Source organism: Myotis yumanensis, unplaced genomic scaffold (genome assembly GCF_028538775.1).
Source record: "Myotis yumanensis isolate MYYU_CA2020_CCGP unplaced genomic scaffold, mMyoYum1.0.hap1 SCAF_1, whole genome shotgun sequence".
Classification (NCBI taxonomy): domain Eukaryota; kingdom Metazoa; phylum Chordata; class Mammalia; order Chiroptera; family Vespertilionidae; genus Myotis; species Myotis yumanensis.
Genome location: NW_027223752.1, coordinates 207,976,136 through 207,995,294, shown reverse-complemented (window position 1 = coordinate 207,995,294; position 19,159 = coordinate 207,976,136). Strand labels below are relative to the sequence as shown.

General features: G+C 38.9%; 1 protein-coding gene across 2 annotated transcripts in view; it reads right to left on the bottom strand.

Moving 5' to 3' along the window:
• The window catches only part of CHIC2 (cysteine rich hydrophobic domain 2), a 62,379-nt gene extending 45,340 nt beyond the window's left edge, over positions 1–17,039 (bottom strand). The window contains exon 1 of one of the 2 annotated variants that reach the window (XM_070410437.1): positions 16,639–17,039. In XM_070410437.1, coding sequence (XP_070266538.1) covers positions 16,639–16,757 — 119 coding nt within the window. In that variant the 5' untranslated portion in view covers positions 16,758–17,039. The remainder of the gene's footprint in view (positions 1–16,638) is intronic. The other variant, XM_070410427.1, reaches the window with a different exon arrangement.
• Positions 17,040–19,159: the final 2,120 nt, after the last annotated feature.

The window sequence follows — 19,159 nt, the reverse complement described above, 5'->3', positions numbered from 1 at the left end:
ATTAACTAGGTATTTTATTGTAAGTAAATAGGGAGTCTTGGGTTCACCAATCAATAGTTTTCCTGAATGCATTTCAACCTTTTCTGTAGTTCAAGCCCAGTCCTTTTTACTTGCATTTTTATTTCTCCTATGTTCCTTATATGCTTCATATTATTGTGTTAGGATTCACTAATGCATCGTTATTTTGAATTAAAATATATTTTGAATTAATGGTGAATTTTACCTTTTAAATGCAGACCTGCAAGAATCTGTTTCAATGTGTTTTGTTCTGTGATTATTTTTCTTACCTTCTAAATGTTGATGTTATTTTAACAGTGGTTTTTAAAACAATAGAAATGTACTACAGTTGTATTAATCATAATACATCAATATGAAAGAATAATATACAGTTCAAAACAATGTGAAGTATAGAATAACTGTTACTCTGAGTGCCTGACTAGCAGCTAGCTCCCTATGCTCTAGCAAATTAAAACACAAATGGGCATCTGCTTTAAGAACAGCTAATCCGCCCTAGCTGGCTTGGCTCAGTGGATAGAGCATCAGCCTGCGGACTGAAGGGTCCCAGGTTCGATTCCGGCCAAGGGCACATGCCTGGGTTGTGCGCTCCATCCCCAGTGTGGGGTGTGCAGAAGGCAGCCAATCAATGATTCTCTCTCATCAGTGATGTTTCTATCTCTCTCCTCCCTTCCTCTCTGAAATCAATAAAGAAATATATTTAAAAACAAAACAAAAACAACTAATCCCTGGGCTGGCTAGCAGCATATGGGATGGCAGGGTCCAACAGACCTATCCTATCCAACTTGCACATTAGCTAATTCAATCTGACACTCTTTCTTGAGTTATCTGAAAATAAGAGGCAATTGTTGGTCACATGAAATTTAATTGAAGCCAAGATACTGTAAAGCCACAAATAAGTAGCAATTGAGATTAAGCTGAAGCCAATAGTAAGCAGAAACTAAGAGATAGAGGGAAAAAGTGCTCTGCCAGTTTATGTTGCAACAACAGAAGCTAGAATTGAGTCAGGTAAGTCACTATGACAGACTACTAGACCAAGGAGCAAAGGACACGCACTGCTGAGAAAAATGACAGAATAATTTCATCACCAGAGCTGTACTATATCCAAAACAATATTCCAGTCTCCTTGAAGCCTGGATGGCAAAGCTTCCTGTCTTCCTTAGTCTCCATGAATTTTTACAATAAACTTCCACTGCTTAAGGCCCCTTGGGTGGTTCTATTATTTGAAATCTAACAGACCCTAATATTTCATACTTTTAAAGAACCCACAATGATATTGGCTTATATTCCCAAAATGTTAAACAGAAAATGTAGAATACAAAATACTTTATAAGCATGGTCTCAATTATTTTAATAAAAATATTTATATACACAGAGAAAAACAGAAAAAGTTAATCCATCAAAATGTTAACAGTGGTTAACCCTAGCCAATATTATGGGTGATACTGCATTTTTAACATTATCATATTTTCTATAATAGCATATATTATTATCTTAAGATAAAGATTTCTAGGGGAAAAATTTAATAAGGACTATGAATAAATACACCAAAATATTAAATGACCGCTGCCTCTTAGTGATTATAGATGGTTTATTTTCTGCTTCACTGGGAAGTACTACTTCCAAATTTTTAAATAATCATTATGTTTTTCATTATAATTAGGAAAAAGATTAAACTTGAAGGAAAGATAGAAAATTAAAGGGGTTTTCTTTTTAGTTTTAAGTCAGATGAAGGAAATATGTGTGCACAGTGGAACCTCCATTCTTGAAATTAATTCATTCCAGAAGGCTATTCAAAAACCAAATCTTTTTTGTTTTTATTGTTAATCCTCATCCAAGGATATTTTTTCCCATTGATTTTTTATAGAGAGTGGAAGGGAGGAAGAGAGAGAGAGACACATCCATTGGCTGCCTCCACATGGGGGATCGAACCTGCAACCCAGGCACATGCCCTTGACCTGAATCGAACCCACGACCCTTCAGTTACAGGCCAATGCTCTCACCACTAAACATACTAGCCAGGGTCCAGATTATTTTTCCCATTAGAAATACTGTAAATTGAATTAATCTGTTCCAGATCCCCAAATGAATCCATTTTAACCTTTCATATAATCGGTACATGTCTAATTTACTATTTAATCTATAAACACTTTAAAAACAAAAAGGACGTGAAATATAAATGACAATTTAATAAAAAAATGTACAGTAAAAAATGTAACAAGCAGCAACAAAAGCAAAAATCATGAAAATATTGACAGCACAATTTCCTGAGATGTTAACATGATGCTTAGTAGTAAACTGACTCATACTTGAGCATTCTCTCCTGTTTGTCACCTGAGAGACGTGACTGGTCATGCAGGTTATCAGCATAAAAGGGTTGTCAGGTTGAGAAGCGAATTGTTTAGGATGGGAGACATTCTAGAACAGAGGTTTCACTGTAATTGACATGTCTAAGTTTCAAGATAATTCTACTTGTTCTAAAGTGTATTTTAGAGGTGTGTTAATTTTATCTTTTCATTTTTAAATTTATCTTTATTGTTTAAAGTATTATAGATGTCCCCATTTCCCCCCATTAACCCCCTCCCTGCTGCTCCTGTCCCTCCCTGCTGCTCCTGTCCCTCCCCAGGCCTTCACCGCACTATTGTCTGTGTCCATGGGTTATGCATAGTTCTTTGGTCAATCTTTGCCCGCCTCCCCGCCCCTTCCCTCTGAGATTGGTAAGGATTTTTAAAGTTTATTTAAATATATATTAAGTATATTGTAAAGAATTTAGAAATTAGAGAAAAAATTCTAATTCCACAAAGTAGAATCTCAGAATCTGAGAGCTAAAAAGGGTCCTTAGTCTGAATATTGCATTTTAGATGAAGAAATTGATGCATAGTAGGCAAGTAACTTGGTTTTCATACCTAATATGTAGGATCGAAGCTAGAGCTTTACTCTTGAACCCAATAAAGCCCAGGGCAATTTCTACTATAAAACACTGCCTCTAATAACTTTCTCTGTAAGCATAGAAAATGTTTATCTCCTTGAACTAGAAACATTATAGAGAAAATATTTGACAACTGAAGGAAAAAACTTTTTCCATCAAACAGAAATTATAAAATGAAGATTAATGTATAACAAATACTAGGCGTACCGGTTAATAATGGCAGATTTTGTAATCAAAGAGAACACAATAATTTCAAGAGAAACCTCAAAAGTGCTTTATTCAAAGTAATGTCCATCGCTAGCTACACATGCCCCCATCTTTCAAGTAATTTGTGAATACTGTCCAGATAGAATGGTTTTGAGGCAAACCATTCAGAGACCCAATTTTCCACTTCTTCGTACGTTTTGAAGTGCTGCTCAGAAAGTGTGTGTGCCGTCGATCGGAACAAGTGGTAATCTGAAGGAGCAAGGTCTGGTGAATACAGTGGGTGGGTTAATACTTCCCAGGCAAGATCTTTTAACATGTCTTTAACTGGTTTTGAAGTGATGGTGTGTTATCATAAAGCAAAATTACTTTGCCATGTCTTCTGGCCCATTCTGGTCGTTTCATGGTCAGAGCGTGGTTCAAATTGCTTGTTTGTGGTCGGTTGCGATCAGTATTAACGGTTTCACCTAGTTTTAGAAGCTCCTAATACACCACACCTTCCTGATCCCGCCAAACGCAGAGCACTGTCTTCTTTCCGAAGCAATTTGGCCTTGCAGTCGATGTTGATGATTGACCTGGATCAACCCATGATTTTGTGCATTTGGGGTTCTCAAAATAAATCCACTTTTCATCGCCAGTCACAATTCGATGCAAAAAAAGACTTTCTTTCATGCCGTTGAAGCAACATTTAACTGATGACTTTTCAGTTTTCCATTTGTCTTTCGTTCAGTTGATGTGGCACCATTTTCCTTCCTTTAAAATCTTTCCCATTGCTTATAAACGATCAGAAATTGTTTGCTGAGCAACATTTAATCTTTCTGCAAGTTGTTTTTGAGTTTGACATGCATCTTCATTCAATAATGCTTATAATTGTTTGTCTTCAAACTTTTTCGGTTGACCTGGACGTTCTTTGTCTTTCACATCGAAATTATCACTTTTAAAGCGTTTAAACCAGCGTTCACAAGTATCTTGAGATGGAGCATGTTCACCATAAGCTTCCTGAAGTATACGATAACTTTTTCTTCAAAATAAAGTAATGAATTAAAACTTCCCACAAATGCTCTTTTTTTGGCATGAAATTCGACATTTTTAAGCATAAAAATATCTATGATGTTAACACCTTCAGCAAATTTGACATATGAAGTTTTGAAGTTTGCTGTCAATACAGCAAAATAGCATACATATCAAATCGCATATATATTAACATATGTGTAACTTCATCTATTGAAAAAATCCATATTAACCGGTACACCTAGTACATTGTCATATGGATCTAGAAAAAAATATTTTTGAGCTTTTCACATTGGTACCTAAAATCCCTACATACATAGGATTTTGTTATGTGTTGACAAATAATACAGAGCACATAAGTTTGTTGCTTTCAGTCCTTGTATTTTTTTAAAAAGCATTTAAGCAAACAGATTCTGGAGGCAGACTATCTGGAATGTAATCTTGACACTGCCATTCACTAAATGTATCACTTTGAGCAAGTTAGCTACCTTTTCTGAGCCTCAGTTTCCTTATTTATACACGAGGGATAATACTTGGCCTTACTCATTAAATGAGTACATATACATAAAGCACCAACAGTGCATGTCATAAACCCTAGCTATATATATAAAAGGCTAAGTGTCCCTCTGCCCATCCGACCAGTACCTATGATGTGTACTGACCACAAGGGGGCAGACGCTCAATGCAGGAGCTGCTGAGCTGCAGTGACTTGGCAGCGGCGGTTCTCGGGTGACACACCCCGAAACCAGAGAGGAGGGAGCTCAATTCCTCACGGGACCGTGCAATTCCACCTTTGGACATGGGTTATGTTGCTGCTGGGGCACTGTCAGCCCCGAATCTGGTTTACTGCACACTTGCGTTTATGTTCTACACCCTGTATAATAGCAACTTTGCAGAGTGCCCTCTCATACTCCCACTCCGGGACCTCTCTGGGGATGTTGGAGAGCTGGTTTTGGCCTGATCCCTGTAGACCAGGCCAAGGGACCTCACCTGTCCGAGGGACCCCCGCTCACTCTGCAGATGCCAGGGAGGGACCATGGGAGGTTGGCTCCAGGGCATGTCTGGCCCATCTTGCCCAGTCTACCCCGCCGGCCACCTTCTAATTAATTTCCTTTCAATGCGCATGAATCCGTGCACCGGGTCACTAGTATGTTATAACTGCTTTTATAAAATAACATAAATGTTTGCTGTGTTTTTATTATGGTTATTATACTTCTAATAAAGTGGGCAATATTATCATTTAATATCCACTATGGATAACTGGATAAATTAGAGAATGTCTAGATCTCAGTGACTTCATAAACACCATCTTCAAATAGTTTAGCAAACAGAATAGCCAATGATCAAATTGGCTAATGATAACTGTCAAAGATTTTTCCAACTTTTTGCCAACCTCTTCAAGTTCAGGGGGTAGTGTACAGGAAACAAGGTACACAAAGAGGTGCTGGGTTCAGGAAAGCCAGGCAATAATAAAGCATTTGTAGTAAACATGGGCAAGCAACGTGGGTCAGGAATCCAGGCAGGTGAGACCAAGGTTGAAAAGCACAAAGCAGTTACTGTGGTGAGATAAAAGAGCAGCACAAGGGAGAGACAGAATGCTCAAATTCTAATCCTGGTTCAGATATCAATTAGGTATATTGTTTTAGGAGAGCAAATCTCCTTTGTGGTTTTATTTGCCTCAGGTAAGACAACTGGCCTATCAGGGTCATAGATGGCCCAAAGGTCAAATACTATCCCAAAGTTCTCAAGAAAACATTAGCAAGGGTTTACTGGGCTGACATTTCATAGGTGGACAGCTGCGGTAAAGCAGGAAGAAAGTTTTAAAACTTTATTCTTGTCAAATGATTTGAGGGCTTTTCTCTTTGCAAGTCTGTGCCCTTTATTAATTCCAGCACACTCACATTCTGACAGAGGAAGCACTATGAAAAAAGAAAAAGGTAGCACAGAATAAAGAGTAGGTAGATAAGTTTTAATTTTTAAAAAAGAGGAAGACAGGACTCATTAAGAAGATAACTTAAAGATTTAAAGAAGATAAAGGAGCTGGCATTGGATATCTGATGGGAATATCCCAGAAAGGGAGTGCAAAAGCCCAAAGCTGGGGATGTGTCTGGAATAATTCAGGGAATGAAAAAGAGGCTAGTGTGTTTAGAGTCCAGTAAACAAATGAAAGAATAGTAGAAAGGAAATAAAAGAAGTAATGATAGTCCAGATCAGTTAAGGGTCTTATAGGCCACTAAAAGGGACTTTAACTCTGAAGAGGGGAGTCTTGGGGAGGCTTAATACAGAAGAGACATGATCTGATCTATATTTTTAAAGGATCACTGTGGTAAATGTATTGCAAAGGTTGAGAAAAGGTGGAAGCAGGGAGAAGAAAAGTATTAAGTGTGAGGCACAAAAGAGACAATGACAACTCATACCAGCAATAGAGATGGTAAAAAGTGGCTGAATTTTGAATATACTAGTATTTTGAAGATAGAGTCAATGGATTAATTTCTTTATAGACTGAATGCAATGAAAGAGAAAGAGGGGACATCAAAGATGTGTTAAATATTTTTTAATCTAAGCAAGCAGGATACCAGATCTGCCATCAACTGAGAATGGGAAGGCTGCAGGTGAAGCTGATTGGGGGAGGCGGGGGGGGGGGGGGGGGGGGGGGATGTTATGAATTCAGTTGTGGATATTTAGGATTCTGAGACATTCAACCTGTACAAAACCATAAACTCATAAAATTTTATCTTTCTATGTAGATGACAAGACCTAAGAACATATAAACTAGAAATTTCAGATTCACACTGAACACATGGGTTTTACACATGGGCAACAGCACTTGTTTCCTAATGTTGAACTCTGAGCTCAGTGGAATCACCTTGTTACCTATTTTGGAAGATGAAGTTATAACTAGAATTAAAATTCTTTCAACATAAAAATCATGCTTTAAATGAATCTGGCTGCCTTAATAAACACCTGAATATCAATGTAGCTCAAGAAGGGCTAGAACTGAAAGTGTACTATGTTTATCCAAAAGATACAGAACCCCTAGAGTTGGACACATACATATTAGTCTCAGAATAAGTCTAAAAATTTTAACTGTGTGAACGTTTAAATTCTGAACGTTTGGGTTCATCTGGCTCTGTGAAAGTACATGGACTAATGAAATCAAAGATTTAATTTAAATCATGTAGTACATTCACACTATCATAAATCTCATTATTATACAGTTCTATAATATACTAGCATTAGTTTTACTAATATTCAATTAAAATTATATTGTCAAGTATTGATAGATGATTACATATGTTGCTAAACAGTGAAGTTATATAAATGCATACTGATTAAACTTCATGGTATTAATTTCTGATAATACAAGGATTCAACTAATCCAACTCAACTATTTTACTTTTTTAATTTTATTTTTCAAACAGTTGACATTTAATATTATTTTATATTATTTTCGGGTATACAGCATAGTGGTTAGACAATTATATAATTTACAAAGTGATCCCCCCAATATTTTAAGTGCCCACCTGGCACCATACATAGTTATTACAATATTATTGGCTATATTCCCTATGCTGTACTTTACATTCCTGTGACGATTCTGTAACTACCAATTTGTACTTCCTTTTCACCTAGGCCCCCAAACCCACTTCCCTCTGGCAAACATCAGATTGTTGTCTGCATCTATGAGTCTGTTTCTCTTTTGTCACTTTTCTTTGTTCTTTAGATTCCACATATACTAGCAAGTGAAATCATGTGGTGTTTGTCTTTCTCTGTCTGAATAATTTTAATTAGTATAATACCCACTAGATCTATCCATGTTGTCACAAATGGAAAGATTTCATACTTTATGGTCAAGTAATATTCCACTACTGTATATATATATATATATATATATATATATGTACAACTTTTTTATCCACTTGTATACTAATAGGCACTTGGGCCAACTCAACTACTTTAAATCATACATACCTGACCCCCTCAAAAAAAGACTTTGTGTACCTAATTTATACATATTTTAGAATATTCTTTAAACTTATATAAATCTTATGATCTATACAATGATGATAAATTATGTTCATTCAAGGATATATGGTTGAACTAGTTTATAGTATAAACTACCAAAAATATCAATTTCAAGTAAAGTTTATAATTGAATAGTTTAGAAAGGGCAGAGAAAAAAGGCTGGATACATAGGAACTCATTCACTAAACTAACCAAGGACTCTACTAGTATTGTATCTACAATGAAAAATCAAAGAGAATAAACAAGGACCTCTTGCAGGAAGCATATATTTATATGCAGGCTTGACAAATTAAATATACACACATTCACTTCTTATCAATCAAAAACCAATGATAAGTTACTCCAAAGTCCAACCAACTCTACCCTAAATAAACTTCATTTACTAGGTGGTAGGATGGAAAAAGGCTTAAGGGGAAAAACAATTTTTTCCAAAACTTTGTGAAAAAATTTTAGCCCTTATATACAAAGTTCAGTTTTAAGTGTAAAGATGTAAAAAACAATCTTTTCCTCCAATCTAATAAACAGATCACTGTCAAACACAACACATCTTGCAGCTAAAGGCTACCACTTTACAAAGGTCCTCATTCCAAAATCTATGATCTTGTGGGAAAGCCCCTCCCCACTTCCGGCACATGCAGATCTCTTGGCCTACTACCTGCCCTGAGGCAGCAGAACAGGAAATGCAGGTATGTCATCAAGACAGTCTTCAACAATAAGGGCAGCAAGAGTTCTTTGACCTCAACCTCCACAAAGTCAAAACAAAACAAAAATAAAACAAACAAAAAACACAACTGAGGAATGAGATAGCAAAAGTGGCCACTGCCACTGTTTTTCCACACCTCATAGGGAAGTTGTGAAATTTGATGGCTTATAGAACTGTAATACCTCCTTTATGTAAAGACCATCACCCAACACATAGTCACTATCATGTCTCATCTAGACTGTTCTAATAGCCCTACTCTCCCTAGTTTCAGTCTAATCCCTCTATAACCTTTTCTGGCCCCTACTAAGCCTACCAAACCTCATTCTCATTTCAAGGTTCTATCCCCTTGGTTCATTATATTCTAGCCACAATACAGAAGTAGCCTTTTAGTTTCTTAGGCAAGTCATGCTTATTTTGTTGCTCTCTAAGAGTCTTTCATCCCTTCTAAATGTTATCCCCTCACAGAGATTCTCTTAAATCACATTATTTTTTATCACAGCATTTTATCGGTCTCCTTCAAAGCAATTTTCTTATACATAGTTTGTCTATTAGCTGTAAGCTCCATAAGAGTAGAGAAACTATGTATGTTTCATTCATAACTATATACCCAGAGCCTCACATTAAACCTACCATAAAATTTAATGATTACTTGTTAAATTATTAACATCAACAAGACAGCTGATAATGAAGGATTAAGCAAAAAATACTCTTAGGAAACAAATACCTGACAACCCAAGTATTAAAATTCAAACATCTAGCCTGGCCAGCGTGGCTCACTGGTTGAGCTTCGACCTATGAACCAGAAAGTCAAGGTTCAATTTCTGGTCAGGGCATATGCCCAGGTTTCGGGTTTGATCCCCAGTGTCGGGTGTGCAAGAGGCAACCAATCAATTATTCTTTCATCATTGATGTTTCTATCTCTCTCTCCCTCTCCTTTCCTCTCTAAAATCAATAAAAATATATTTTTAAAAATTCAAGCCCTAACTGGTTTGGCTCAGTGGATGGAGCGTCGGCCTGCGGACTGAAGGGCCCCGGGTTCGATTCCGGTCAAGGGCATGTACCTTGGTTGCGGGCACATCCCCAGTGGGGAGTGTGCAGGAGGCAGCTGATGGATGTTTCTCTCTCATCGATGTTTCTAACTCTCTATCCCTCTCTCTCTGTAAAAAATCAATAAAATATATATTTTAAAAAAAAATTCAAACATCTAAATCCAGCACTCAGAATCAACATCTCTTACTTTACTAGTATATATGGTTCTAATAAGATTAGTTGTCTCATTTCCAAAGTAACCCTGATGAACTAGATGGGGGGGAAAAAAAAGTAAACAGAAAACAAAAGCCCACACGTGAAATTCAAAAGAAAGTGACATTTATAGAAGATCCTCAAACCCCAAAATACCTTAACAGCCTCTAAGAATATCACTGTTACCAGCCTGATAGTATCTGCTTTTGATTAAATGTTTCCTATACTCTATCAGATAATTCTGATTTATCCTCAAAATCTTGTTTTAAAGCAGGAAAGCATATGTCACCTTTTAGATTGATTCCAAGAAAACAGTAAAGATTAACCAAAAAATATGCATGAAGGATTAACATCAAAATAACTGATAATCATTTGCTGAATGCCTACTATGGGTCCAGATCATTAGATACATTATTTCTGACTCTCACACCTAATCTCTGAGGTAGATATTATCCCTTTTGCAGATGAGAAGATTGAAGTTCAGAAAAGCTAATAGTTATAATTAGCTTGCAGTTAGGAAGTATCTGAGCATTGAAACCTATCTGCTTGACATCAAATACCACACTATTTCCATAGGACCATCCAATGCTTTCCAAATGTTGATCTGAGTGTCACCAATGCTCTTATTAATAATAAAAATTCCTAGGCTCTTCTCCTAAAGATTTTGATTGAGGATGTCTAGGATAAGAACTTAAAATGTGTATTTTTTAAAATGCCCTAGTGATTCTAATAATTAGGCAAGTTTAAGAAATCTTGCCCTGGGATTAAACTAGATTACACAAACATGAAAACACTGATTGATCTGATTTTATAATGGATTCTAAAACAAGTACTGGCAATTGGCAAGATCCAAAGATGTATGGAATTATCTCATTTATTTAGAGAACATTTCAGGACCTATAATATTCCAGACAGCATATTAAGTAGTGGAGAAATAAGGACCAATAAGTACAATCCCTGTCCTCAACTTTACATCCTTGTGGAGAAATATAAACTCTTCAAAAATCTTAAAATGAAATATGCCTTAAATATTATGCTAGCTGGGGGGAAAAAGATGGGAGTTACGAAGTTAAAATTGTTTAACTGAAGTGATTCTGTTATTTCAGCAAATCTTGTTCAGGTTTCTCCTTGCTACCATAACATCTAGTAACAGTCTTGAAATACTGCTTTTGATGGACATTTTTTAATTGACCCTACCATTAGAAAGCTCAATCAACATACTAAAGTGTTCTTGTGATGTCTCCTATACAAAGATCCTATTGTACCCCAAAGTAGTTTCCAAATTTTTTCATTTCAAGTCACATTTCTAAATCTTTCAACTTTCCACAGCATACCTAAGATGAAGACAAGCAAAGAGTGATATCCCACAGCCACTGATAAAAACTGGTGAAGGACATATATGGCAGTATAAATACACATGCAAGTGTTATATATTTAGTGGTATGTATCCACATATGTGGTATGTATGTATATGTATATATAGTGAAGGAGCCATTTGGTATAGCCTACTTATTGATATGTTAAATCTTCTAACAAAGGAATCAATTAATATGCAATTATTAACATATTTCAATAAATGTTGGGCAATTAGAGGTGAAAAAAAACTGGTGAAGGATGAGGAATTATTTGTGGCAATGATAGGAAAATTATACCTCAGAAGTGAGTACATGAAAACATGATAATTTAGTGAAATAAGAAAAGAATAACATTAGAAACAAACTGCAGCAAAATAACTTGGCTCTATAAAGGGCTTAAATTAGAACTCAAACATTAGAAAAGCTCCAAGTTTGATTCTGATATAGGAGGTCATGACTAAGTGAAAAGGAAAAAATAGTGTCAGTTATAATTGTAGATTAGCTAGGAAATACTGGTCCAAAACTAGATTTAAATTCTAATTTTTAGGTTAACACATCCTTTAGCACTACCACCATTGTGAAAAATCAAAGCCTTCAACAAATGATCATTATATTTTGTACAAATTTATTTTGAGGAGTAAAGAACTCCATAATTTTAAAATATCAACCAAACTGGCCAGTTCTACCTAGTAAGTTAATCACTTTTTCCCTCATCTTCCTTACATAATAAAGTGAGAAATACACCCCCCGACACACACACACACACACAGGAAACCTACTTTAATTAAGTGTGAACTCAAGTCTTTTACATTACCTATACATAAATATTATACAGTAACAGGAACTTATCATTTCCCTCTCTTCCTTCAAATATGACTTTTTGTCAAAATATGCTCCTGCCAAGATTTCTCTCTGTTGGAGCTGCCATCTTGTTCCATATTGCTACATGCAAATCTAACAATGAAGAAAATTATTATACTCATCCAGAAGAATGTCAAGAAAGAATGATGATCCTGATGAAATTACAAAGTATAAGTCTAATTTGGAGTCAATATGAAAACACTGTTATTAAAAACCACATTAAAGTAGACTTTGTTTAGGTAAATTATTCTTTTTACATTCTTATGTCCCAAAAATCTCATTATGTCCCAAAATTAACCAAGACCTGACTGTGTAGTAGAGAATGGAAAATAATTTAGTTTTTCACACCACTATAGTAACATACCAAATGATATCATATGAAAATACAGTGATTTCTAAAATAAAGTAAAAGCAATTTTATACTATGATATGTTAAAGTAAGGGAAATATTCAACTATAAAGGTCTACTCAAAAGTGCAATCTGTGAAAAATACATATTGACCTATAGCTTTTCCAACTAATCTGGATTACAGATGACTCAGTAAACAATATCATTTATTTTCAAATTGGTAAGGAAAGACCACTCCTTAGTTTTAAAAAAGGAATCAGGGCAGTGGCAGTGAGTGATAAGTTCAGCCACTCTTACTATAACTGTTTCAATAGCTCTTTCCATTTAAAGGCAAGAAAAACTGAACAGGCTCAACAGTTACAGTAACTTTCCTAAGCACTAATCTCAAAAACTTTTATAGGTACAATAGGCATTAACTGGGCTACCCATTGGCATGGTATGCTTGTGAATTATGCATGTGAATTAAGTTTAAAAGTTCTGTATTACTATTACTATACCTATCTATGTCACCACAAAACAGGCTTAGATTTCCTTTTTGTTTGTTAATCCTCATCCAAGGATATTTTTCCATTGATTTTTAAATAGAGTGGAAGCAAGGGAGAGACAGCGAGAAACATCTATGTGAGAGACACATCGACTGGCTGCCTCCCACATACACCAGAGGAGGGGGCGGGGATCGAGCCTGTAACCAAGGTACATGCCCTTGATCAGAATCAAACCCGGGACCCTTAGTCTTTGGGACAATGCTCTATCCACTAAGCAAAACCAGCTAGGGCCAGGCTTAGATTTTCAATCAGAGAGATTCTCAATAATTCTCATCGAAATACTTCACATAATTTAACCTCATGCAAATATTTTAGAAATGGAAATAAGACAAAGTGAATCACTGTTAGGTTTAAAACCAGCAGTTCAGGTTTCTTTACACCTATGCTTCTCAAAGTGAAATGCTACATGTGTGGAAGATAATTAATAAAGGCTAATATTTATTGAGCACAGTACCACACAATGTGACTAATTCTTTGCAAGTATTGTCTCATTTAATCCTTAATAATCTTAAAAGTTCAGGACTATAACTATTTCTATCTTAACTGAAGAGGCACAAATAAGTAATTTACCCAAGAAGTGGCAGACTATAGATTGCAACCCAGAACCTAAAACCAAGGTAACAGGGAAGAGAGGGAAGTGGTTCAGGGAAATCACAGAAATATTAACTCCCAATGTAGAAAAGAATGCTGTTTACTGGTGGCATATAGTTCTGTATACTACTCTGAAATAGTGGCCTGCAATCCTGGCTACACATAAAAATCACCGGTGGGACTTTTTTAAAAAAACTACCCAAGCCTGGGACCCTCACTCTGATACTTGGCCTTCCATTGGCCTGGCCTGGGGCAAAGGCAGGTTGTTGTTTTTTAAGCTCCCCAGATGATTCTGACCGGCAGCTAAGACTGAGAACCACTGGTAGTTCTCTCACCCTGTTAAACTCTCTGGTAGCCAACTACAATCAAATTAACTGATCACCTATTTGGTTCTGAACATTTTGCCTTTTATATTTTCCATTTACCCCAAATAAATGCTTAGCTTTTCTTTTCCTTAAAAAAAAAAGGAAACATTACAACTATGGCTGTATCTTTTTAAATACCAAAATTTTGCCAGTTTTTCTTTGACATCAGGAACGTGGGGGGGGGGGGGGGTGGTAATGGGCAGATAGCATGAAAAAGTTTGAAAATCCCTTCTTTAAGCATCCACATACTCCTTAGATTTAAAACAATTTTAAAAAGTCATGCTAAAAATTAAATAACCGGTTATGAGAGTAAAATAAAAGTTCTGTGAAATATGTTAAAGAAAGATTTAATATCCATGATAATTGGTTATAATTCTTAATTCTGCTGGTGATGACAGTTAAAACATTAAGTAACTGTCAGGCTGTGGTGGCTCAGTGGATTGAGCATCGTCCCATAGACCTAGAGGTCCCAGGTTTGATTCCCAGTCAGGGCACATGCCCAGATTGCAGCTAGATCCCCAGTAGCAGGTATGCAGGAGGCAGCCAATCAATAATTCTTTCCCATCATTGATGTTTCTCTCTCTCTCTCCCCCTCTCCCTTCTTCTCTGAAATCAATAAAAATATAATTTAAAAAAATAAACAGTAACTGCTACTGTGGTGATAAATTTCATTGTCTTTTCATGGCGCTGTGACAGCGATGATGCAGTTTTTACCCTATAAGTCACCTGAATGTAAACTAACAGGGGCTAAAGAAATTAAAGCATTATATAAACATAGCCTAACAGCAATACCACTAGTCATATCATGTACTAACAAATGCAAGGATTTTCCTGAGAATCTTATATGAGAAGTCTTACTGTTTCACTAAAGTTATTCAATTACACATTCCAAACACCCTATAGTGGTTCTCAACCTTCTGGCCCTTTAAATACAGTTCCTCATGTTGTGACCCAACCATAAAATTTTCGTTGCTACTTCATAACTGTAATGTTGCTACTGTTATGAGTCGTAATGTAAATATCTGATATGCAGGATGGTCTTTTTTTTTAATATATATATATTTTTTAATATATTTTATTGATTTTTTACAGAGAGGAAGGGAAAGAGATAGAGAGTCAGAAACATCGATGAGAGAGAAACATCGATCAGCCGCCTCCTGCACATCTCCCACTGGGGATGTGCCCGCAACCCAGGTACATGCCCTTGACCGGAATCGAACCTGGGACCTTCCAGTCCGCAGGCCCACGCTCTATCCACTGAGCCAAACCGGTTTCGGCTGCAGGATGGTCTTAGGCGACCCCTGTGAAAGGGTCGTTCCACCGCCAAAGGGGTCGCGACCCACAGGTTGAGAACCGCTACGAATGGAACCTGTTAAGAGTCTCAGATTTGCTGGCCCTTTTATTTTACTGAAAAGGTAGAAATGTGGAAATATCTGACAAGCATGGGGCGTTTGACCCTATGATTTGAACAAGAGATCTAAGAGGAAAAAAAGAGTATAAATAGTTCCAAGTCGTACAAAACTCTGGACTTCTCAGAGAAACATTACAAAACTTCCTGCTTCCGGCCAGCTCGTAATTTGGTTCAGTCTTCACATTCCTTTATTAGTCATGACCATTCAGGAAGCTACCATTCCTTACTGTTTGAATAATACCGGACTTTTAAATGTTCCCAATTCAGACTTTCAAGGACCTTTATCAAATGAAGAAGCCATCCCAGAGTTCATGCCCAAAAGAGGGACTCATATTTCAAAGAACCCTTAGTAACCTGAGAAGTACGTCCTATCAGAGATTTTTTTTTAATTATTTGTACACATAGACCCTTCTGCAGATTTTAAGCGTATGTTCATCTATACAGTTTCACCATGCACCATTACGGGGACTTGCACGAGTTCTGCAGAAATGGACTCTGCGAGAAACTGAGACCCGCGGGCAGTGTGTGAAACACACAGACTCAACGACCGCGAACCAGTCATTACCGATTGTCACCGGGGTCCCAGGCGGCCCAGATCTAGCCTCGGAGTCGAAGCCATATGTCACCAGGCTCCAAGGCCCAGGCGCGCGAGCGAACCACGGGGTAATTGGGTGAGAAAACAAGGGGGAGGGGCCTCAAAAATGCGTGTCCTTCTCCCCCCGGAGCTGAGGGGGTGTCCCGAAGGAAGGACCCCAAAGAAAAACCTTCCCTTCTGGGATCCTGCCTATCGCCCCAGGCCTGGAAGGCCTGCTAAAAGGGTTGCTGGGGAGGAAGGTCCTCACTTCGGAGACCAAAACAAATGAAAATAAAGCAAGTTCTCACTTCCTGGTCGCCTACTTTCCCGGAGGCCCCCGGAACCAGACGGACGTCGGGAAAATGGGGCTCCCGAGGAGTAAAGCCACCCTCCCCCGCCCCCCCCGCCCTCAGCCCTGCACCTCCCGTCCTCGCCCTCGCCCTCCTCCGGGCCTTACACGGTGACGTGACCCGAGCCGCGGACCACCACCGGGTCCGGCGAGTACTTGAGCAGCTGCTCCTCCAGGGCCCGCTCCTCGTCCTCCTCCTCCTCGTAGATCTCGTCGAAATCCGCCATCCTGAGCCTCGAGACCCCCGCCCGAAGGAGCCGGACTCCAGGGACTGTGGCCGGGATACGGGCTGCGAGGCGGCGGAGGCTGAGGGGAGGCGCCGCCGCGAGCTCAGAGGCCGCGGACTTGGCTCCCGGCGGTCTCCACTCCGGCTACAGAGGAGATGTGGTCCCGGCCGTCGCCGCCATTACCGTCAGCAATAACAACACAATGTCAACATCCGCCCGAGGGCCGACCCCTCCACCAGCGCCGCCGCCGCCGCCGCCACTCAGGCAACCACAGCAACAGCCAGAGCCGCCCGCAGCGGGAGCAGCGGGCTATGGCATCGCGAGACTTCCCGGGAGCGCGGGCGGTGCGTGGGCGCGTGGGCGCGTAGGCGCGCGTACGTGAGCCTCGCGCGCTCCCAGGCCGCCTTCCCTCCTCGGCTCCCACCCGCGGACGGCGCCTCGAGGGCGCGCTCCCGCGGCGCGTCCCCGACCCCCGCAAATGGGTCGCCGACCAGCCCGGCGGGGGAGGGGGGGAGGGGCGGGCGGCTCCGCGGGCCGGAGGCGGTGACCCCGATTCTGCGAACAGGGCTCCGAGCGCCCGGCGGGGCACAGAGTTCACCAAAGTAGTTTCCAACCAAAACAACTGGAAATGAAAACCCTGGAAATAGAGAATTTATCGTGCGTCTGATTGGCAGTTTATCTAACAATTGAATCTCGCTTTTCGTCCGTTTGGTGTTTTTTTCCGTCTGTGATGAGGGCCACCGTCTGACTTGCCCAATATGAGGAACCCCAGAGACACTGCAAACATTTTTGTCCACTAAAATACAGAATTTTTCAAAACAAATTCAAGCATCTTGTTCGATCATCCTTTTAAATATACTCTAATATGTGAGGCCAACGATGCTGATACTTTCTGCTCTTAAAAGAAAACTCACTGTCAAAAAGTGAAGAAACTAAAAAAACAAAACAAAACCCACATAAAAAAAAAAAAAAAACAAACAAACCTGATAGACACAGACAACAGTCTGACGATTGCCAGAAAGGGTGGTGAGGGGAGCAGGACAGGGTAAAGGGGAGAAATGGTGACGGAGGGAGGCGGCTTGGGGTGGTGAACACTATACAATAGACAGGTGATGGTTTGTAGAATTATACACCTGGAACCTATAGAATTTTATTAAGCAAGATCACCCCAATAAATTCAATAACTTTTTTTTAAAAAAAGAAAGCTCACTGTAGTCATGCCATAAAACAAAAATTGACAAATTCTCTGGATTACCTCAACCATAACCTGTTTTCTTCCATTAAGACCTTAGGTAATCCCAGGGAAGGAAGAAAATGTCTAATGAATGCTGCTTACCTGCTTAGATCAGTAGTAAAGGCCTAAGGGTCACCTGGGTACTTGGTTTGAGTCCAGAACCTGCCCTGGCAAAAAAAAAAAAAAAGAAAGAAAGAAAAGAAAAGAAAAGTTCAGGGACAGGAGTGGGCTCCTGAAGGAGTCCTGGATATTGAGCATATACTGTGGGGGCAGGAAAAATAGTCATATCGGACCCAATTCTCCAAGTTCAATCCCCTGCTAGCGGTTCACTTTAGACGTGAGAACGTGCCAAGGAGGGCAATGAGGACAGTGAGAAATGACTAACAATCGCCTACTGGAAATGGTTGAAGGAAATGAACACAGCCAAGAAAAGGTGAGGAAAAGACACAGTAGATGTGTCAGACTTGCTGTGTCTCTCCCCAGAGGACATTTATTCATTTATGCATTCAACAAATGTTTACTGAGCTCCAGTGATACAGCAAGCACCATGCAAGTGTGTGTATGTGTGCATGTGTGTGAATGAGATGTAGTCCATGCCTTACAGTAGCTTATGTATCACAAAGGGAAGCAATTGAACTTGCATTTAGGAATCCCAGAAGGGTATACAGAGGGTGCTAATGAAGCACGGAAAACAGCTTGGTTTGGTAGTTAACAGTGAGCTCTGGGGCCTGCCTGCCTGCCTTTATTCTCAGCTCTGCCACTTACTGTGTGACCCTGAGCAAGTCACTTAACCTCTCTGTTCTTCATATGTAAAATGAGGATATAATAGTACCGAGCCCACTGGAGTGTTTAGAAGAGGGCTGGGCACACAGGGATCTCCAAGGCCCCATCCAGCCCATCAACTCTATGAGGATCAGTACAGTTTTTTACATTATGTACTAGTATACTCTTTACTGTTTAAGTAATGCATGTCACTTAATATTCCCCAAGAACCCTGTGAGGTAACTAAGGAGGATGTAATTTATTCCTTCGTTTCAGAGACACTGTGACTTTATCATGGCCAAATGGCTATTTAATAGTCACACTCAGGACTTCCAACTCCAGTGCACTGGATAAGCCAAAATCTCCTGAATTTTCTTCTTAGTAGGAACCAGGAGGCCAGTGGCTG